The 20,849-nt window shown below is 37.7% G+C and overlaps 1 protein-coding gene across 3 annotated transcripts in view; it reads right to left on the bottom strand.

Moving 5' to 3' along the window:
• The window catches only part of LOC108697229 (kin of IRRE-like protein 3), an 872,472-nt gene that overhangs the window by 156,709 nt on the left and 694,914 nt on the right, over window positions 1-20,849 (bottom strand). For all 3 annotated transcript variants that reach the window (XM_041571296.1, XM_041571297.1, XM_041571298.1), the window contains exon 6: window positions 4,367-4,517. In XM_041571296.1, coding sequence (XP_041427230.1) covers window positions 4,367-4,517 — 151 coding nt within the window. The remainder of the gene's footprint in view (window positions 1-4,366; window positions 4,518-20,849) is intronic.

Below are 20,849 nucleotides of genomic sequence, written 5' to 3'. Positions count from 1 at the left end.
GAACAAAACCGCCAAGGTCCAATACACCTGGAGCGAATTGCATGTCAGGGAAGATTGTGATCTGATCCAAAAGGAAGAAAGAAAAAGAAAAGGGGGGTGCATTTCAAGAAAACACATATCAAAAAGACAAACAAATCTAACTGTAGCAATATTCTCGTATTCGTGGGTACCTGTCCCACATGTGTCCTAGGGGGGGGGGGTGGTGGTCCGTCACCTGCCCTAAGGGCCGCATAGAAAACTCTGGTGTCGTAGGGGGTCAATAGAAACCTAAGCGTAATTGGACGGGCGCCCAAAAAGAACAGAGGTGGAAGACATAGAGAGCAGCAATCTACTTGCAAAGAACAAAAAACAGTGATAGAAAGGTATATGAAAACTCTATGTCCATCAACCATACGAGCAAAACTGCTCCATAGTAGAATGTCCATACATTACCAGGTCATCGGAGATTAGGCGTAGAAGGAAACATAAACCTGTAACTGTAGAAGAGTAACTGTTCAGTCAATCTGAAACCATGAAGGCTGTTGGTCTCGACCATGCTTCACTGGACTGGCAGTAGAATCGACCATCTCAGATCCTACACTACGACATCACTCCGAAACCGGCCTCGCCGATCCAGCCGCAGCAAATCTCCAGGAGTCCGGTCCCTTCCACGTAGGCAATGTCATCGGGGGTAAAGAGAGCCGCTTCAGAAAGCCTTCTAGATCCGCCGGATTCCTCAAAGTGGTAGGTTTGCCCTGGTGGAAAGCTGTTAAGGCAAAGGGGAACCCCCACTTGTACTTAATCCCCTTCGCTTGGAGGACCTGCAGCAATGGACGCAATGCCCTCCTCTGGGCCATTGTAGTCCTGGATAGATCTTGGAAAAATCTGAGCTTAGCTCCATCAAAGTCAAAGTCTCTGGCTAAATTAGCCTTCGACATGATTCGCTCCTTCTCAGCATAAAAATATAACACGAAATATAACATCTCGCGGAGTGGGAGCCTCTGGCCTTAGCGGCCGCAATTCTCTGTGTACTCTATCAATCTCGATATGAGTTGTAGGAGGCCTACCCAGCAGTTGATTGAAAATGCCTTGCACCGAGGGCCTCAGGTCCTCCGGACCAGTGGCTTCAGGGAGCCCCTTAATGCGGATGTTGTTACGCCTTCCCCTGGTCATCTAGGTGTTGTTGCAGGAGATATATCTGCGTGGCTTGAAGAGTTACTGTTTTCTGGAGGGCCCCAACATGATCCGACTGCGCGGATTGAGTTTCCTCCAGTGCCTGGACCCGACTGTTAACTTGTTGAAAGTTCTTATTGAGATCAGCCAATTCTGTTCGCAAGGCACTCTCAAGCTTGTACACCACCTGGGTCAGGTCTGCTTTAGTGGGCAGGCCGGTGAGTGACTGCCGGATCGCTCTCAAGTCCGCCGTCAGCGCTGCCTGGTCTGTGGTACATGGACCGGCAGCCACCAATCCACTGCTATGCTGCGTCACAGGAATCGGCCCAGACTGCATATGTGCGGGGGTAGCAGCCCCGGTTCCCCTTGGTGCGTAATGGCTATCAGGCCATGGCGGGATGGTAAACGCTGGGCTGGGCAGCACCCCATTAGTGGCATCGCCGGGAGTGCAGAGTAGGGGTTTGCTTGGTACGGTACCGTTAGTGGCGGCGGTAGACAAGTGCCCCACAGGCGTGCTGTCTTGGGAGTGTCCGGTTTGCCAGTCTGCTCCATCTCCCAAACTCCACGCCGATGCACTGCTGTCCGGGGTGGTACGTGCCTCAGAGTACATAAATGAGCCCTTGTGTCTAGCTATCATTTCCTGGTTATATCACTACACTCTCTTTACTTGACAAGGGGAGTCCTCCATTGACCCTTCACCTTCAGCTATCACATTGAACTCCATTGTTACATACCCCCACAGCATTTATTCACATTTTATCAAATAAATATGACCTTGCCAGCCTCACCCCAAGACAATATGTAAAGCCAGAATTCCATAAGAGATCACTGCTATGCTCTGCTGCTCCTCACTTCAGATCAGCACTGCCACTATGTCATTATATCCACCACTGAGTAGTAGGCTGCCTCTAGAGGATGACCCCAAACTCTATTATGAGCAGAAGTCTGCAGTGTGTTGATGATAGGAAATTATAGGAAATCCAAGCAGGCTGTCACCTAGCACAAGCAGTAGTAGTGTCGGTATCAATCAACCCACTGTGCAGTCACAGAAAAGAACCTCCTTTTTCCCTCTTCTAAATTTACCTGTGCAGTACTCTGGCAAGGTCTTAAGTCTGCTGTGACCAATAAAACTTAAAATACACATATACCCACTGTTTTGATCCAGAGGAAGGCAAAAACCTGAAGCCACTGCCAATTATGCCTCAAGAGGGACAACAATTCCCTCCTGACCCCAATGGAGATCGGAAACATTCCCTGGATCAAGCACTTGACATTCATTTAACATGAATAATAACATGCAAATTCTCATGTTTATACTGTATAAATGTACTGAAATCACAATATAACAATACATGCAGGAATGCATCCACATTTGCTTATTAATAGATAATATGACAACATAAAGAGAAACTCCTGACATTTTACAAAATATGCAGGGTGGGTGGGATGTTTCTACCTGCTCAGAAGATAAGGAAGTGAACTGCTTCTTCCCCTGACATCACATCCCTCTTTTACTCCGCCCTGGGCCTGGCCATCTCCTGCTTTAACTCATTCCTTCTCACCCACTCACAGCTACATCTGATTCTGCCAATCTTTAAATATAAACCAATGTAATCTGGCTGCTGGTCATTCGGATCCCTTACCATGCAGCCCCTGTGTTTCTAGCTCCAGGGTTTTTCTTTACAAAGTTTTACTTATTATTTGGCATAGTTTTTTGTTGTATGGACTATGCTTTCAACATGTCTTTGATTTAATTAGTACCCTTCTACAGAAATTATGTCATCCAGAACTGCATGTAATTCTCAAGCTGAGGTATTATATTACTTGTCAAAGTGGCATTTTCATTATATATTACACATGCACTGCAGAGTAAGCTGGCATTCAGAAAAAGCAATGGTTTATTAATAACCATAATTTTATTCAGTATAATAAAGGTGTTAATGATAAAGGGGTTTCGATTTAAAAAAAAGATTAACAAATGGATAAATCATTGTGTTACGGATCATTTCTAACATACTACCTAAGTAGGAGTTGATAAAAATGTTTTCTCGTGCATGATAATAATGAAAACATAAATAGTCACTGTGGATTTATATATTTTTCTTAACTCTAATGCAAGAAATTGTGTCTGTCCAAAATTATTAAGGATTGGGTGTGAAATAGCATATGACAGTGATTAAAACCTGGTTCACTATAAAGTTTATGCATAAATCAAAATTACTGAGACAGAAGGGAGATTAAAAAAAAGAAGATGAGGCAAAGGCTTTAAATATAGAAATAACTTGGATGAAAGAAAGGGGTGTTCAGAGAAAATAAGATGGATTAGATTTATTTCATTTTGTTGAATTTCTTTACTAAATTAACAGGTAAAGGAAAATGCAATTTTACTTTTTAAAAATCTTAATGGAAATTTTCCTTTAGAGGAAATGAGTAACAGCACAACCCTGAGATGGAAATATTTTAAAGAAATGTGTATAAAAGTTAAGCTGAATTTTAGAAAAATGTCTAGGTGCCAAAATACTGTCAGTTGCAAAAGAAAAGTGGTTTATGACAGCCATTCATAACTTCAGTTTTGCATTATTCTCCTAGAAAGTCGCAATGGTGCCTGATATATCAAACATAAGCTTACCACCAGTACATAACAAAATGATCACTCATATTTTATATTCTTCCTTTGTCTTCCACATTACTAGCTAAACATTATTCCTAACATATTAAATTGTGGTTAATTATGAAGGGAATTTGCCAAATTATTAAAAAGTGCCTTCATTTACAAGTTGAGCAAATTACTCAAAAATGTGTGAAATCAAGCAATGTTTTGAATTAAGCTACAAATACGGAATTGATTTGCAACGCTGGTGGAAATGAATTTGGTATGCACTCTTATGTAAACTGAAAAGTGGAACTACTATGTATTGACCCAGGAATAAATGGCAGCTTTTTTTTGCTCTTTTCATAATATAAAAATTACAAATCAATTACAATCAAATACAGTTGATTGCATTTACTTCTGCTGATTGGCAAAAACTTGCAAATATCTGGCATCTTATAAATCAGTTTGTTTATCTCTAACAAAACAGAAGGGACTTTGCAATCATAGATGCAAACAGATGAATGGAACCTTATTGACTGCAATGTTTGGAAGTTTCATACAGTGTTGTTTTATTTGAAGCATTCCTTGCATTCTCCTGTATAAAACTTGACCAGGACTTACGTTGGATGTTGATTGTAACGGTTGTTTCCTTTCCCCCAGGTACAGCTTTATTCATTGCACGACATGTAATGGACTGGCCATTTTCTATAGCTGATGCTGATACAAAAAGTGTGCTGATAATGCTTTCTCTTTTGCCATCCCGCAGCAGAGTCTGCAATACAAACAATAAGAACAAGATAAAGCACAGGAACGAGGTAAAGGTGTATGAGCAGAGGGCATTGGAAAATTGAAATGAATGCTAGAAAAAGAATTAGGGCACAATAGGAAGAATACCTATAATTAGGAAGAGTACAAGTAATTTTCCACAGTAAATTTAGAAGTCTGTCCATCCAGTGGGAGCTCCCCCGACTGGCAAAACTATACAAATATATGAAGAAAACCATATAGAAATTCAGAAAAAAACAGTAGGGCTAACAATGGTGTACTGATTATAAAAAGGCACACATTGTTACATCATAAAAAAAAAAAAAAAAAAAAAACAGGAGCTATAACAAAAGGCATGCAACAGTGATCATTGGAATGGTCTCCCAATCCAGAATCAATGATTCCCCTACATCGACAGAAAATAGGCATAGAACATTTTTGTTGACTTTGTTGCCTATATTGGTAAATTGCCCCCCCCCCCCCATTTACACTGACAATCTGTAGAAAAAATGCTGCACTGTGGGTAAAAAAAACATGTCCATATTTTGCACTTGCCACTTTTGTTAAGTCAAGTATAGTTTAAGAATAGCTTATGCACACCTTGGCACATATTCTATTAGATATATATTTTATGGATACCACATAATGTTTCCTTTTTGCCAGCTGACATTTTGCTGTGCAATCATTGGCTTAGGTACCACTCTAGAAATCTCCTTGGAACAGAATAAAATATGTGATGGAGATATCTACTGTATCATGTTTTTTATTATCCATGCACATAAAACAACTTATGGAATGCTTATACATGGTGGATGGGAGCTTTCTCTTCCCAGAAGAATCCATGGGATAGTAATAAATCATCATAAGTTGAAGCCCGTCATAAAAAAATCAGTTGCTTATTTGCCCTATATAGAAGTGAGCCTATTCCAAGCCAGTTAAATACATACCAGTTTATAAGAGAACAACCCTTAAAACTTCACATTAAGAAACAATTCTAAGAATCTAAACAATTCTTTTACCTGTTGAACTTTTCTTGTTTTTCAAAATAGTAGGACTTAAAGGGATAGTGTAATGGGAAAAAGTGTTTCTTTCTATACACATCAGTTAATAGTGCTGCTCCAGGAGAATTCTGCACTGAAATCTGTTTCTCAACAGTAAAAACAGATTTTTTACATTTAAGTTAGAAATCTGACATGGGCTAGACATATTGTCAGTTTCCCAGCTGCTCCATGTCATGTGACTTGTGCTCTGATAAACTGCAGTCACTCTTTACTGCTGTACAGCAAGTTGGAGTGATATCACCCTCCCCCTCAGCAGCCTAACAACAGAACAATGGAAAGGTAACCAGAGAGCGGCTCCCTAACACAAGATAAAACCTGCCTGGTAGATATAAGAACAGCACTCAATAGTAAAAATCCAGGTCCCACTGTGACACATTCAGTTACACTGAGTAGGAGAAACAACAGCCTGCCAGAAAACAGTTCCATCCTAAACTTTTTGAAAGCACATGACCTGGCAAAATGACCTGAGATGACTGTATATGCACTAATATTACAACTAAAAAAAATACACTTGGTTCAGGAATTAAATTTTATATTGTAGCATGAATTATATGCAGTGTAAACAGTGTAATTTAGAAATAAAAGCTACGCCATAATATTCATGACAGAATCCCTTTAAGAACCATGTCTGTGTTTTTACAGTAGTTTATATACAAACATGTCTTTGACTGGTAAAGCTTCTAACAAAGATCTGAACAAAATAAATGGTGTCTCTATATGTTTATGGCCATCTTGTTTCATGAACAATTGTATCTGATATGATTTTTTCCATTTATTCCAAGTTCATGAAGGATTTACATTGTATGAATCCACATAAATAAGGATCCCTCTAGATATATGTTGAACCATGATGCATAGTAGCAAAGCGTTGTACTGTGTTAGCCATAAACAAGCATATGTTTATTTCCAGTAACAGTTTATGAAACTCATTCAAGGATTTATTATTAGGTGTTCATATACTGTATGGGGCCGATTCATGAAGTTCGAGTGAAGGATTCGAATGAAAAAAATTCGAATTTCGAAGTATTTTTTTGGTACCTCGACCATCGAATTGGTTAAATTCGTTCGAATTCGAACGAAATCGAACGAATCGAACGAAAAATCGTTCGACTATTCGACCATTCGATAGTCGAAGTACTTCCCCTTTAAAAAAAACTTTGACCCTCTACTTCGGCAGGTAAAACCTACCGAAGTCAATGTTAGCCTATGGGGAAGGTCCCCATAGGCTTGCCTGTGATTTTTTGATCGAAGGATTTTCCTTCGATCGTTGGATTCAAATCCTTCGAATCGTTCGATCACAGGATTTGCGCAAAATTGTTCGACTTCGATATTCGAAGTCGAAGGATTTCAATTCGAGGGTCGAATTTCGAAGTATTTTTAACTTCGAAATTCGACCCTTAATGAATCTGCCCCTATGTGTCTCATGTATACTGTCAGAAGTGCAGTGTGATAAAGCCCCATTTTTCTATCATTAAAAATGTAAAAAAAAGAAAAGTAGACACTTTCCAGGAAAAAAACTGAATAAAAAAGGAGAAAAAGTATAATCCCCAAGCAAAATATATATCCAGTATTGATGTAGCGAACTGCCGATTTGGTGTTCGCGAACGCCGTTCGCGAACACCGGCAAAAAATGCGAACGTTCGCGGACAGTTCGCGAACTTCGAACACCCGCTAAAATCGTTCGATTCGAACGATCGAAGGATTTTAATCATTCGATCGAAGGATTTTCATTCGAAACGAACGATCGAAGCCATTCGATCGAATGCTTTTCATTCGATCGAATGCTTTTCATTCGATCGAATGCTTACAATCATTTTTTTTTAGTGGTCGAAGGAATTCGAATGGTCGAATGGTCGAACGACTTGTATTCGAATCGAACGCGAACTCAAAATGTGAACGTTCCCAAACGTTCGCGAACATTCGGCGGACGCGAACGGTCGAAGTTCGCGCGAACTAGTTCGCAGCAGAACAGTTCGCTACATCCCTAATATCCAGTAGCCACATGGGCAGTTTCTAAATATTTTTCTCAATACAGGACCATATTTTACCTTACTTCAACTGTACATAGTGTACTATTGCTATTTATCTAAAATGGGCACAGTATAGTTATTCAGCTGCTGTCACAGCCAGGTAGGGAAAGAGAAATGCTGTTCACCATTAAAAAAAAAAGAACTATCAGAAATCCATTGAGCCAATTTTATTCTATAAATAAGCTATTAAAGAGATATGCTAGGTGAAATGGTTGAAAATCATAATTTGTTTTGGGTGCTCTGAAAACTTGTCGAACCAGGTCAGGGTTAACATGGCCTTACTTAATAGTATATTAAACATTATGGCAGCCTGTATTTCTTCTGCTATTCTAAACGTTTTAGTTTAAAGAATGTCAATATATCTTATGTAGCATACAGCTACTGTACTTCTTCCTTTTGTTTTTTTTTCTTTTTAATAACATCTGATTTTAAAATATAAACATAAAAAATAATAATTATTGTAAATTATGATTTAATAGTAAAGAATGAGAAATAAAAAAAAAAAATAGAAATGGGTGCAGAGCTTAGACCAGTCACCGGGTAATAAATCATCACAGAAACATGTCCTTTATTATTCTGATTGTGCTAGATTGTTAATCCATTTAATAGCTTTATTTTGTTTCTACAGTATATTTGCTTAACACTCCTAAGATGCAAAACTGAAGTCTATGAAAGCTCCTTATCATGGAGAAGAAAATATTGGACAAACATTGCAGCAGGCCTGGACTCAAAGAATGAAAAAATACATCATTCAAGGCGTTGTTATTCAACATGAGGTACACATTTACTATAGTAGTACAAAGCACAAAAATTCACCCCGTGTAACATTGAATACCTATAGGCGCAACATGCAAAGGGAAACCAGTACTAACCTCATGGTCAAAGTACTGTAGGTATTAGGTACAGGGCAGTATAGATGAGTGCATGTGGGCACAAGAGTGAAAATCAATTTATTTTTATGTGCACCCACCACTGTGCTTGTGATCATAAATGTGCCCTTAATCTTGAGGAATGTTTTGGGTTGGAGACACCATAGTAGCAACAGCAATATCTTTCTCTCTCTCATCTTTGGATGAAACAATTTAGTTCATAGTGGTCTACTCCTAGCTGGATAACATGAGTAAGTTTGCATTTGGGCAGTAAGTAGCCCACATCACCCAATCAAATGTTTGCCTTTATTGTTCTACATTCAGCCTCCTGAAAAAAAGCTAATCACTGTTTGGCTGCTATGGGTTACTGCCCAGGTGCTAATTTGAGAATTCTCTGAGAATAAACTTGCTGTTTTTTCACCATACAAAGCCCTGGGTGGTGTGGTTTTTTCTATTATTAATATATATATGCAATGCAGAAGAACGCACTCATAAGACTTGCTGAATCAATCTTACAAAGGTTTATTTTGCTAACCATTTCGGTCCCCCACAGGGACCTTCGTCAGGAACAAAACAGTGCAACTGTTTCCTGTTCCTGTGGGGGACCGAAACGTTGAGCAAAACAAACTTTTGGAAGATTGATTCAGCAAGTCCTGTGAGTGCCGTTCTTCTGCATTGCGTGTGATATTTCTTAGCTCAGGCACCCAGGTGAAACAACTGTCTATGGTGTGCACCTTATCTCTTATTCTCTCTCTCTCTCTCTCTCTCTCTCTCTCTCTCTCTCTCTCTCTCTCTCTCTCTCTCTCTCTCTCTCTCTCTCTCTTACATGTTTCATGGACACTAAGGGGCACATTTACTAAGGGTCAAATATCGAGGGTTAATTAACTTTGAATATCAAAGTCGAAGGATTTACCGCAAATACTTTGATCGATTGATGAACGATGAAATCCTCCGAATCAAAACGATTCGAAGGATTTTCCTGTGATCAGAAAAAGCTTAGAAAACTTATGGGGAAGGTCCCCATAGGCTAACATCGTAGCTCGGTAGGTTTAAAGTGGTGAAGTAGGTAGTCAAAGTTTTTTTCAAAGAGACAGTACTTCGACTATCGCATGGCCGAATAGTCGAACGATTTTTAGTTCGAATTGTTTGTTTCGAAGTCGAATCCTTCACTCGAGCTTAGTACATGTGCCCCCAAGTCATAGGCTGACAAACATTTGAACATACAGTCATATTTAAATGAAAAAGTACCAGTCAGAATCATGTTCCAAACAGCCTATCCAAAGGAACCAGTAATTGGAAGAGGAACAATCGGAAACATGTTTAGGATGAGCAATCCAAAGCACCATTACAAATCAAGGATTACATTATATACATAGAATTATAAGTACAATACATTTTTTGCATAAAGTTTCTTTCAGTAGTTGAGCAGCACTAATGTAAATTGAAGTTTACTTTTTAGGGTGACAATGAAAAATATAATATTTAAATAGTATTTAGACAAAACAAGAGACATTATAATCCAAGTTCATTCCAAGTGGTTGTCTAGTTTCCAAGAAAAATATCCATTTTGCTTCTTGTTTAAGAAGTTTGTCAAAAATACTCCCACCTCTTATATGTGGAGATATCTTCTCTATGCCAATTACAGAAAAATAATTGAGAGATCTAATTGTGCACTGTAGCTACAGTAGTGAAATAAAGTAGACCTGTCACCAATACACAAAAATCTGTATAATAATGTCCTTTTCAAATTAAGCATGAAATCCAATTTTTATTTTTATTAAAGCGTTCATGGCTTTTGTAAGCTCATTTAAAAATCTCAGCTGTCAATCAAATATTGTCTGCCCCTCCTCTATGCCTCCTCTATAATGAGTTCCCTTTAAATGTTTTATATTACTTATGTGTTCTCTAATCCTCTTTTTTCAAGTGTGACCCGTTTGGCCAACATATTTTTGGAAAAATGGTTTGCATGTAATAGAATATACAACGTTCTTCGAGTACCAGTTGATATATTGTCTAATGTTATTCGTTTTTTTTTATATAGAAGATGAAAAAATAGTTGTTCTATTAATATAGTTGCATGTAATGCACCTAGAAGCTCCACATTTATACATTCCCTTTGTATTTAGCCAGGTAGTTTGAGTGGGCTCTGTACTCTTTATAATGCTTGGAGACAAGAGGCCCCCAATATTTTTAGAACTTTTTTAGACAAAGTGACAATTTTAAAATTCAGAACATGGTTCTGATTGGTCCATTTTTATTTTAATATGATTGTATGTTCAATGTTTGTCAAAAAATATGTAAGGCTTTGCTGAGATGCTTTTTTGCTAAAATAAACACTTTTTAACCGCATCAACTTATGGAGTGTGGTCCGATTTGTGCCAGCCTATTACTGTATATTAGCATATGAACGGCAACGCCACTTTCCACCTGTATGTTTTACATATTAAAGTGGACCTGTCACCTACACATAAAAAGCTGCATAATGAAAGTCCTTTGCAAATTAAATATGAAACCCCCAAAAAATTTTTCATTAAAACATCCATACCTGTTATAAAGGTGTTTAAATATCTAAACTGTCAATCAAATATTACCTGCCCCGCCTCTATGCCCGTGGCATAGAGGAGGGGCAGACAATTACTTTCACTTTCCATTCAGCATTTCTTACATGTCACTGCTCTCCCCACATTCCCCCTTCCCTCCTCAGGCTCTATAATTGTGTAGGGACCTGCACATGGACATTAGGTCCCCCATTCTGGTGCATACACAAGATTTTGGGGTGATACACAATTTCCCTTAATAACTGTGTCCACAAAATGGCTGCTGCCTGCTTGCTGTGTTTGTATAATTCCAAGACAGAAGGAAACAAAATTTAAATAATAAATACAGTGTAAGTAAAGTTTATTTTGCTCAACTAACATGATAGAAAAGAATTTTAAATTATTTCTTAGGGTGACAGGTCCCCTTTAAAAAGCAAACACATTTGTTTTGTAGGATCTGTCTTTCATAAAACAATGCTGATTACTGCTTATAATGGTATTCCCCATGGCATAATTAATGAATATGAACACTTAACAAACTTTGAATATGACTCTGTGCACATTTCAGCCTTTTATTAACCACCTGTGCTGACAATGTTAGGAAGTTTCCTGAAGGGCTGTGACCCACTGAGGGTAATTTATCAACACTGGACAGATTTGCCCATGGCCAGTAAACCATGGCAACAAATCAGATTGTTGCATTTATTGTTCTACTTGCAGCTTGCTTTTAAAATGAATCACTGATTGGTTGCCATGGGTAACTGCCCATGGGCGAATTTGGGCCCAGTGTTGATAAATGAGCTCTACTGAGCATTGGCATTCAGTGGCAACTTTGAATTATTATGCTTGACAATATTGAAGCACTCTGCATGCTTGATGCAGTGAGAAGCAGACCCTCACCTGTCACTGCTGCATATGTATGCAGTTCATATGCAGGGTGCAATTTATTTAATATTTTCAGAAGCTGTGATAAGTAGGTAGGGGCATTTGGACCAGCAGCAGCACCACATTGGAGAGAAGCAGAATGCAATGTTCCACAGGCAACAAAACACCCCCTGCGTGCTTATCTGTAGAGTAAATAGTGGTTTGGGCCATTTCTCCAATAAAATACAAGGCGGTTTCTCCAAGACTGTTATTTTGATTTTGTTACCTGCCCATTGTTCTATATATATGATATCTGCTCCCGGAGGTAACGTGGTTAAGTCTAAGTGCAATGGCTGACAGGGAGATTTGTTACCTGCCATAATAATGCATGCCTGCAGGTTACAAATCTCCTGAAAATGCTTCTCTATGGGCAATAACTGAAATCACAGGTGGTAAAACCTACACATCACTTTTGTTCAGACGACTCTGTGCGGCGTAGGTCTTATCACCTGCAGTTTCAGTAATTGCTGATGGAGAAGCATTTTCAGGAGATTTGTCATCCACATTGGTTCATTTTTTCACAGGCAACAAATCTCCCCATTGGCCATCACCCTAACATGACTACAACTTGCAATGCAGCATTAAAGTGAGAATAAAGCTAATCCTCTTCAAAAGGCTGAGGGGATTTGGAAAGTAAGAATGTGGCTTGCCTCTTACATAACTGTTCAAAATGAAATCTATTTTCTCTTTTGAGGATTCTCGAGGAGCAAGTGGCTGATTGCTGGCTTTTGATTTGCTTTGCACACTGTGTTCTGTAATGTAAATTAAGCCTAATGCTTTCTAAAACGTTATCTCCATCACATTATCCCATTGTCCTATATATTTATCAACCTGTGTCAGCTGTTTACAACTTGTATGAGCTTTTTCAAAATGCCCTCAATGAATACTACTGTTTTTCTTGTGCCAGAACTTATAGGCCTCCCTCACAATCAATTTGCTTCTAGGGTTGTCAGGGCTCACAAGATGGCAGTTTAGAGTTTTATTTTCAAGAGACACAGAATATAAATAAAAGAACATCAAAAAGAAGAAATGGGCCTCATCTGCTACTGCTAAATTCAATCTGCAACATCCTAAAAACTGACTTAACGTTGAACTTCCTCTTTACTGCACATGGCATTATCTTCCCTGCTTAACTAAAGAGCACTATTTTGTTTTGCATAAATTCCTGTGGGACATTGCCAGCTTTGAAAGGAGCATATTCTCCCAAGATATTTTTAGCACTAGTGATTGTTTTTCAATTGCTGTTTAGACCTTTCCTCTTCTTTGAAGCCAAGTAAGTCGAAGAACAAATTGCTTATTGCTCAGATGTAATTATTTGAACATTCCAATAGATTTTGCTGTCTCCTTGAATAGGATACACATATCTTCTAAAACCAACAAGTTCAAGTACATGGTACATTCTTATAGTATGTATGCAATATATCCCCCAGTTTTTTATTAGAATTTGATCACCGCTTAATATTTAATTCTGGAAGTGTTAAAATTAAAGAGGTTATACAAGGCTGATTAAGGTGATACAAGGTATTAGTTTTATGAAAGTCCAATGTTTTTATTGAAGACTGCAAGAAAATCCATTGTATGAGTTTTTATTATTATTTTTTTAATCTAGTGACTCGAGGCAGAGCTTTAACTACCAGCATGAAAAGGCATGTATTTAGCATATATATTTGAAACTTAAAGGGATACTGTCATGGAAAAACAAAATTCAAAATGCATCCGTTAATAGTGCTGCTCCAGAAGAATTCTGCACTGTTATACGTTTCTCAAATTAACAAACAGATTTTTTTATATTTAATTTGGAACTCTGACATGGGGCTAGACATATTGTCAGTTTCCCAAACTTCAGCCACTCTTTACTGCTCTACTGCAAGTTGGAGTGATATCACCAAAACTCTCTTCCACCAACCCAGCAGCCTAGCAACAGCACAGTGGGGAAGTAACCAGATAACAGCTACCTAACACAAGATAACAGCTCCCTGGTAGATCTAAAAACAGCACTCAATAGAAATCCATATCCCACTGTGACACAATCAGTTACATTGAGTTGGAGAAACAACAGCCTGCCAGAAAGCAGTTCCATCCTTAAGTGCTGGCTCTTTCTGAAAGCACATGACAGGCAAAATGGCCTGAGATGGCAAATACACAATATTAAAAAAAATAAAAAGAAAATACACTTGCTGGTTCAGGAATTAAATTTTATATGATAGAGTGAATTGTTTGCAGTGTAAACAGTGTAATTTAGAAATAAAAACTACATCATAAAAATCATGACAGAATCCCTTTAATGTTTTCACTGTGAGAAAGTTAATGCTTTTCTGAAGGTGAACTGCAAAAGAATAGAATTCTTTCATATGACTCCAATGGTTTGAAGGAAATATATAGAGTGTATAATTGATTATTTTGGAATAGCAAAATATTAATTAATAACTCTATGTAGAACTTGATATCGGTAAATAACTAGTTGATGTAGTCTGCCTATTACCTCTTTAATTCTTTGCATGTGTGTTGTTTCAATTTTATTAGTCCCCACCAGATCTACTGTAGGGCTTTTCCTTGAAATCACCACCCTTATATTCACCACCCTTATATTCACCACCCTTCCTATGATCTTTAGCCATATATCTGTCAGGGAGGTCAGGGAGGGCCTATGAACTGGCAGATAAACTTCTAACTTGGTATTGAGGGGCGAATCAGCAGTTTAAATCTGCCCATGGCCAGTTTTACATACACAGGTCAAATTTAATTTATTGCCCTCTACAAAATAAAAAGCTTTGTCATATAACCTAGAACTATTTGTTGGCAGGAAACAGGTTCTTGCATGTGCTGGAGCAACAGGTACAAATTTTAAATGTAAAAAAATATGTTAATTTTCTTCATATCACCTCCCTCTGATATTAGGTGCACAAACTATTATTGGCTTATAATCTGTGTTGATATCTAAACCATGATCTATAAAGTTGCAGTATAACAAATTCCTGCTACAAATTCCTGTTTCTATAAGGCCTAATATGCTTTGTCAATATTCTTTTTTTTTTATAGCAAAAGGTTTTAACATTGCTCAACAGTGAATGTGGTCATAATTTTAAACTGGATTCCATATGAAGTGTTTTTCCTGAAAATATTGGGTTGGCTGCTCTGTGTGTGATACAAATGAATATACGTCACTGTTGACATTTAAGACCAACAAAATAGAGTTACCCCCATATGTAATAAAAGACTCTAGGTTTGCCCAGGAGCAGTTGGATTGAGTCGACTCTATTAGGTAAAGGAAGACAAGCAAATTCTTCTAAATTTATTTAGACATTTTGGTCAGATGGCTAAATATATCTTAGCATGTAACTCATTTAAAGAATGACATGAATGGTGCTGTAGTTTGATGTGTACACAATATAAACCATATGAAATGTTTGCTCGTTCCCCAGTTTCCATGGACAGCACTCCCTTCCTCATTCTGTAAAGAGTGCATTGATCACTATGATCTTCCCAGTAGTCTTGAGCTACTGTACCAAATGGTTAGGGTTTTTTTCTTTTGTCTTTGAGCATTATGTGCAAATACTTGGAAAACACAGAGGGTCCAAGACATACATAAGCAGAAAAGTGCCCATGCATTTTTCAAAATTAGATTCAATCAAACCATACACATATTTTTCAGGAAATATAAAATTGTATTTTTTGATGATAGTGTACCTAATTGGCTTTTGAAGTTTTCTATGGGTGGAGCCTAGAGAGTACTATTTTTACTGTGGCCTGACAGCAAAGGCCCTTAAATGAATATAAGTCAGCTTATTATATGTGCAGAAAGACTTTCTGTTAATGTGATTTCATATTCCATCTTGCATGCTTTTCTTTTACATTTGACCTCCTAATTGGACATAATAAGTCTTGAAACCCAGTTCTGTCCCTTGTGCATGAAAGGGTGTTTAGCATATTCTGTAAGAGGCCAATTTGAATAAATGTATTGCATGCTAATGGTGCTGGGGTAGACGCATTCAATAACTGGCCTCTGTAGGGCTGCTGATACAGGATAGTGCAAGCTGCTGAAAGCCAATTTTTCCCCTTGCATCTCATAAATAAGATTCCTATGTTGTACTGCATTATGGTAGGCCCTCATTTATTCCACAGGGCAGCAAGTTTATTACAACAGGCAACTTACCAAGAAAATAAACAAGTTGAGTCTGTGTCAGGGAATTCAGTCCAGCAAAGGTATGGGTTAAACAGCTCTTAGGCCTCCTCCAATCTGTGTTCAGAGGAGGCTTTATATAGATCCTGCCCAATCAGGCTCAATGCCCGAGCAAACAGGTTCCTGCTTAGAGTTAGGGGTTTCTGGAAACCATAGATTGAGGGAGTCAGGGTGTTCCAGAAAATGAGTAATTGTTTTTGAATTTTGACTTGTCTTACCTTGTTCTTGCATGTCCCCTGGTACTGCTCTAATTATCTGTGTATGATCCAGCCTGTTACTGACTATATCCTTGTTGATCCGTGGTACCTTGTTTGACTGACTATCTTGTTTGGCCTAGTCCACTTCCAGTTCCAATATGTTTTGATTCCTAGTACCATGATGTGAATTGTGTATGACTTGAGCTTGCTTGTTCCAAGTAAGTGGCTGTGGTATGAAACAGCCCAGCTGAACTGCTTTCTGTACTCGTTACTACTGCTGAACTATATCTCTCAGCTAAGACCTGGTCTCGGCTATCTACTCTGGCCCTTTTCCTTGATACACTGTTGCATAAATTAGAGGTGGCTCAAGCATGGCTAATAATAATATTTCAGTGCTGTATTAATAATGTTATCTGAATTCTCAGCCACTGGGATTAATGGAAAACACATGCAAATTGCAAAACACAATTTATTTACTGTACTTGTGTGCATATGGAATGACTACTGGCAAAGGGGAGAATAATGGCATTAGTATCCAATTGAGTTGGTGTAAGTTATTTATGGCTATGGGTGCACACCACGTGGAACCTTGGAATTATTGCCAGGTCTAGACTGCCAGAAATGTAAAGGTTGCTTTGTGTCCCAAGCACAGTTAATCACTGAATGCTGGGGAGGACACTTTGGACACAAGCATGCAAATGAGCATGTATAGACACAAACATAACAATGTGACTAATACCCATTAACTCTCAATTTTAGGTCTATTTAGTACATTGTACTTGCGAGATGAGATGGTACTAACACTCGACAGCAATGTTTTAGGCACCATTTGAAAAATATCCCAGTGTTACCTGCCCTGATAAGAGGCTTTGCCTTTTTACCTGTGAGTACCATCTTTGCATACACACTATACCTATGGAACTTCCTTGGCTCTCTCCATGTTAGGTGCTGAGCCTACTGTATCTTACAATTCTGTAAAGGTGTAATAAAGTCTAAATGGATGCCTAGTATGTTGTATTGAGATTGGGCTCTTGTTCAGTCTGTAGAGTGATTAAACTGACAAACACAAGTAAAAAAACATTTATTATAAGAGATTTATTGATACTGAGGGACCCCTCCCCCAAATGAAGCTTTATATATGTTTCCCCCACACAGGATATAAGAAGTATATACATTTTAGCAACTAGCATACTATATATGGTAAAAATACATCACTACTGCACTTCAAAATCAAGCATTAAACAGTGTCACATTCCTTGAATTGCTAAAAGCTCTAATCACCATCTTTAAGGTGTTGCTCTATTCTCTCTATCTTCTGCTCTGTGAATCACACATTTTCCTTACATATGTGAATGCCTGACCCATGAAACAATTTTACATAGACTGGTGGAGTCAGTATTGGATGCAAAGTACTTTTAGGAGGGCTGAGCACATAGCAGAGAAGCTGTAGGTGCAGTCACCTCGGCAGGCTTCTTTCAATATACAATCAGGCAAAACTGGTCTCCCAGTATGAAACTCTCATCAATCAGTTGGACGGCTGTATATGCACACAAAGTGCAGTGCATGGCTATAAGACAGCTGTAACTCTTTCAGTGCATAAATGACATTCATCTCCAAGCAACATTTCCTGGCATGTGACTTTTAGACGTAATATTCAGTGTGACAACAGGCATCCATCTTTGGTTTTGGTATTATGACTTTCACACAAAGCTACAGGTATATACAAACATACCCTAAAGCACATGTAAATGGATTCAACACATTTCAATCAACACATTTGCACTATAAGTAAAAGGAACAGAATGCACTTTCAAGAAATGCATTTTGTAAAGGATCTCTATCTCCAGTAAGATCATTTTGCAACAGGCTGGTTAATTGGAGGGGGTTGGACTTGCTGCATGTATTCACATTACCTAAAAACATAGGATAGGAATTAGCAAAGAAGAAATAATATATGAACATTAAAAAACACAATTGCTTTAATGAACTAAATTCACCAGATCATCCTAAAAACCTCCAATGGTGTAGAGCCACAGGATGAAATTGCCACTGCCACTAGTAGTGATAACAAGCTTCTTTGAGCAGTTACCAGAGCTTTGTAGTTGAATGATGCACTTGTAGCTGTCCAGTAGTTGTTCATATAGAACGAGCTGTACCAATTTTGTGCCTGGCTTACACTTTATATTCTATTACACTAAAGGCATGGGATCTGCTATCTGGAAACCCATTTTCCAAAAAATAATCCAATTTTTTGAAAATAATTTGCCTTTTATCTGTAATAATAAAACAGGACCTTGTACTTGAAAAAAGTTTTTATTTTACCCGTAACTGTCTTGAGAATAATACCACAAAGGGTTATTTACTGCATGCAGGGCAGGGTGCAAAGTGGGCGCATTCTGACTTGTGGGTAGCAGAATTGTCTCTTCAATGAGTTTCAAAGCCAGAGTCCATGACATAAATACATCACTGCCTGCATTTGGCACGTCTATATTTATAAGGGGCACATAGATATCCTCTCTGCCTCTCCCTGCCCATCCCATAACTTGAGCATCATTCAGATTTTATCAAGAGATAAGAGTGCAACCACATTCCAGATAGAAGTGATCCTTGAATGAGCACTAAGAGATGCTCTTGAACTTTTTGCATTTTTTCCCAGGGCTAAGAACATGACCTCTTAGAGCTAAACTGCACAAGTGCTTTTGTAAGATGGCATTGGGTTGACAAAATGTATCCAACATGTCGGATGTAGTCGGAGTAGCGTTGGTCAAAATATAATGGGACTGATACAAAAATCTGATGTGTAAAGTACATGTAAAATTTCCCCTCTGCCATGACACAAATGTTGGATTCAAACACTGCATACTGTGTCTTTATCTTACAAGATAAAAATTAATGGTGTCAGACAGACTTTTTTTTTCTAAATTGACTGTTGGATGTAAACGCATGAACAAAAGTCTCCATCCAATTTTATCTGACTGAACTTTACATTTCAGCTATTGGGGGATCATATTTCGTATCATCCTGCAAAATCTTGTGCTGTTGCATGGTGTTGCATGTTGTTTCATGGCATTGCATGTTGTTGCATGGCATGATCAGATAAAATCTGATCAAAAGCACTTGCAGAGTTTTACCCCTTTTTTGTGTTTTTATTACCCTACCCCTTGTGCTTTAAAAGTTCTTCTGAGAAACTAGCTGATTTCTACACATACTGTGATGTAAAAATATTACAGGACTACACAAAGGGGCCCATTTACTAAGGGTCAAAGTGAATTTTTGAATTCAAAAACTTCGAATTTCAAAGTAATTTTTGGGTACTTCGACCATCGAATAGGCCAAAATTCGATTTGAATTTAAAAAAACCTCGACTTTGAAAATCGAAGTACTGTCTCTTTAAAAAACTTCGACTTTGACACTTCGCCTACTGTCTTTAAAAAATGTCTCCTTTATTTAAAGATCACTTTTCAACTTTCTTGAAATAATATAGTCCCATTGAACACAGAACAATAATTGCTGTCAATGAAAAGGACAATATACAATTATATAACAATATACTATTTTATATAGATAGATAGATAGATAGATAGATAGATAGATAGATAGATAGATAGATAGATAGATAGATAGATATACACACACATACTTTACTATATATACTATAGATCAAGAAATTTAAACAAATATATTTTTATAACGTGTTCAGCAGTAAGAATTTTCATTACATTCACTGCATACTGGTGAAAACTATAAAATTTGAAATTCTTGCTTTTACTACAGTACATCCCCCTACATATAATTTGTTTATACTTTTATTGCCTACTAGTAAATAAATGAAAAATGCTGTGCTCCTGCCTTTGCAGTTATTTTGACAATAGAGCAACAACGATAAAAAGGAGTTTCCTATAAAGTGGGTACACTTGTTACAAAGCCAAATAAAACCTCATACATTAATTAGAAGAAGATGAGTAATTCTTAAACAACAATAATTAATGAAAACAAGGAGAAGAAATACAGTGATTACTAACAAACTCTTCCTTCACACTTGAGACAACTGCACTAATTAAAATCTTAAAGAAATTGACCTTCAGATGGCCCTGTTTGAGGAAAAATTAATTAAAGGGAAGTGCAAGTGAGTTTAATAATTTTAGCCGGAATTGAAATAATTGCAAAATTAACTCGCTATTGACTGTAAATACCCTTTTACGTATTCATATTTTATATTCTGTATTATTTAGATTAGCCCCTCTCCTGTTCATTTTCCATTTTGAGTACCAGCCTAGTTAAGACAACGATGGATACAAGAACAAGCACAAGTAATAAAAAAATACATTACAAATAATTAAAGGAAACTTTGCAAACATCTGAGAATCCTGCTATCTACATCCCACTAAAGGTTAATTTTAAGGTGAACTACACCTTTAATAAAAGCTTATGTCGGTGGTTTGTTACCATATGTCAAGGAGACTTCCAACTCTCTGGTGCTGAAGACAAGCCAGGATAACCCTGGATAATTAATGCACATATTAGCAATATGCACAGCTCAG

The sequence above is a fragment of the Xenopus laevis genome, chromosome 7S (assembly GCF_017654675.1).
Source record: "Xenopus laevis strain J_2021 chromosome 7S, Xenopus_laevis_v10.1, whole genome shotgun sequence".
NCBI lineage: Eukaryota > Metazoa > Chordata > Amphibia > Anura > Pipidae > Xenopus > Xenopus laevis.
This window is presented reverse-complemented; position numbering and strand designations above follow the sequence as displayed.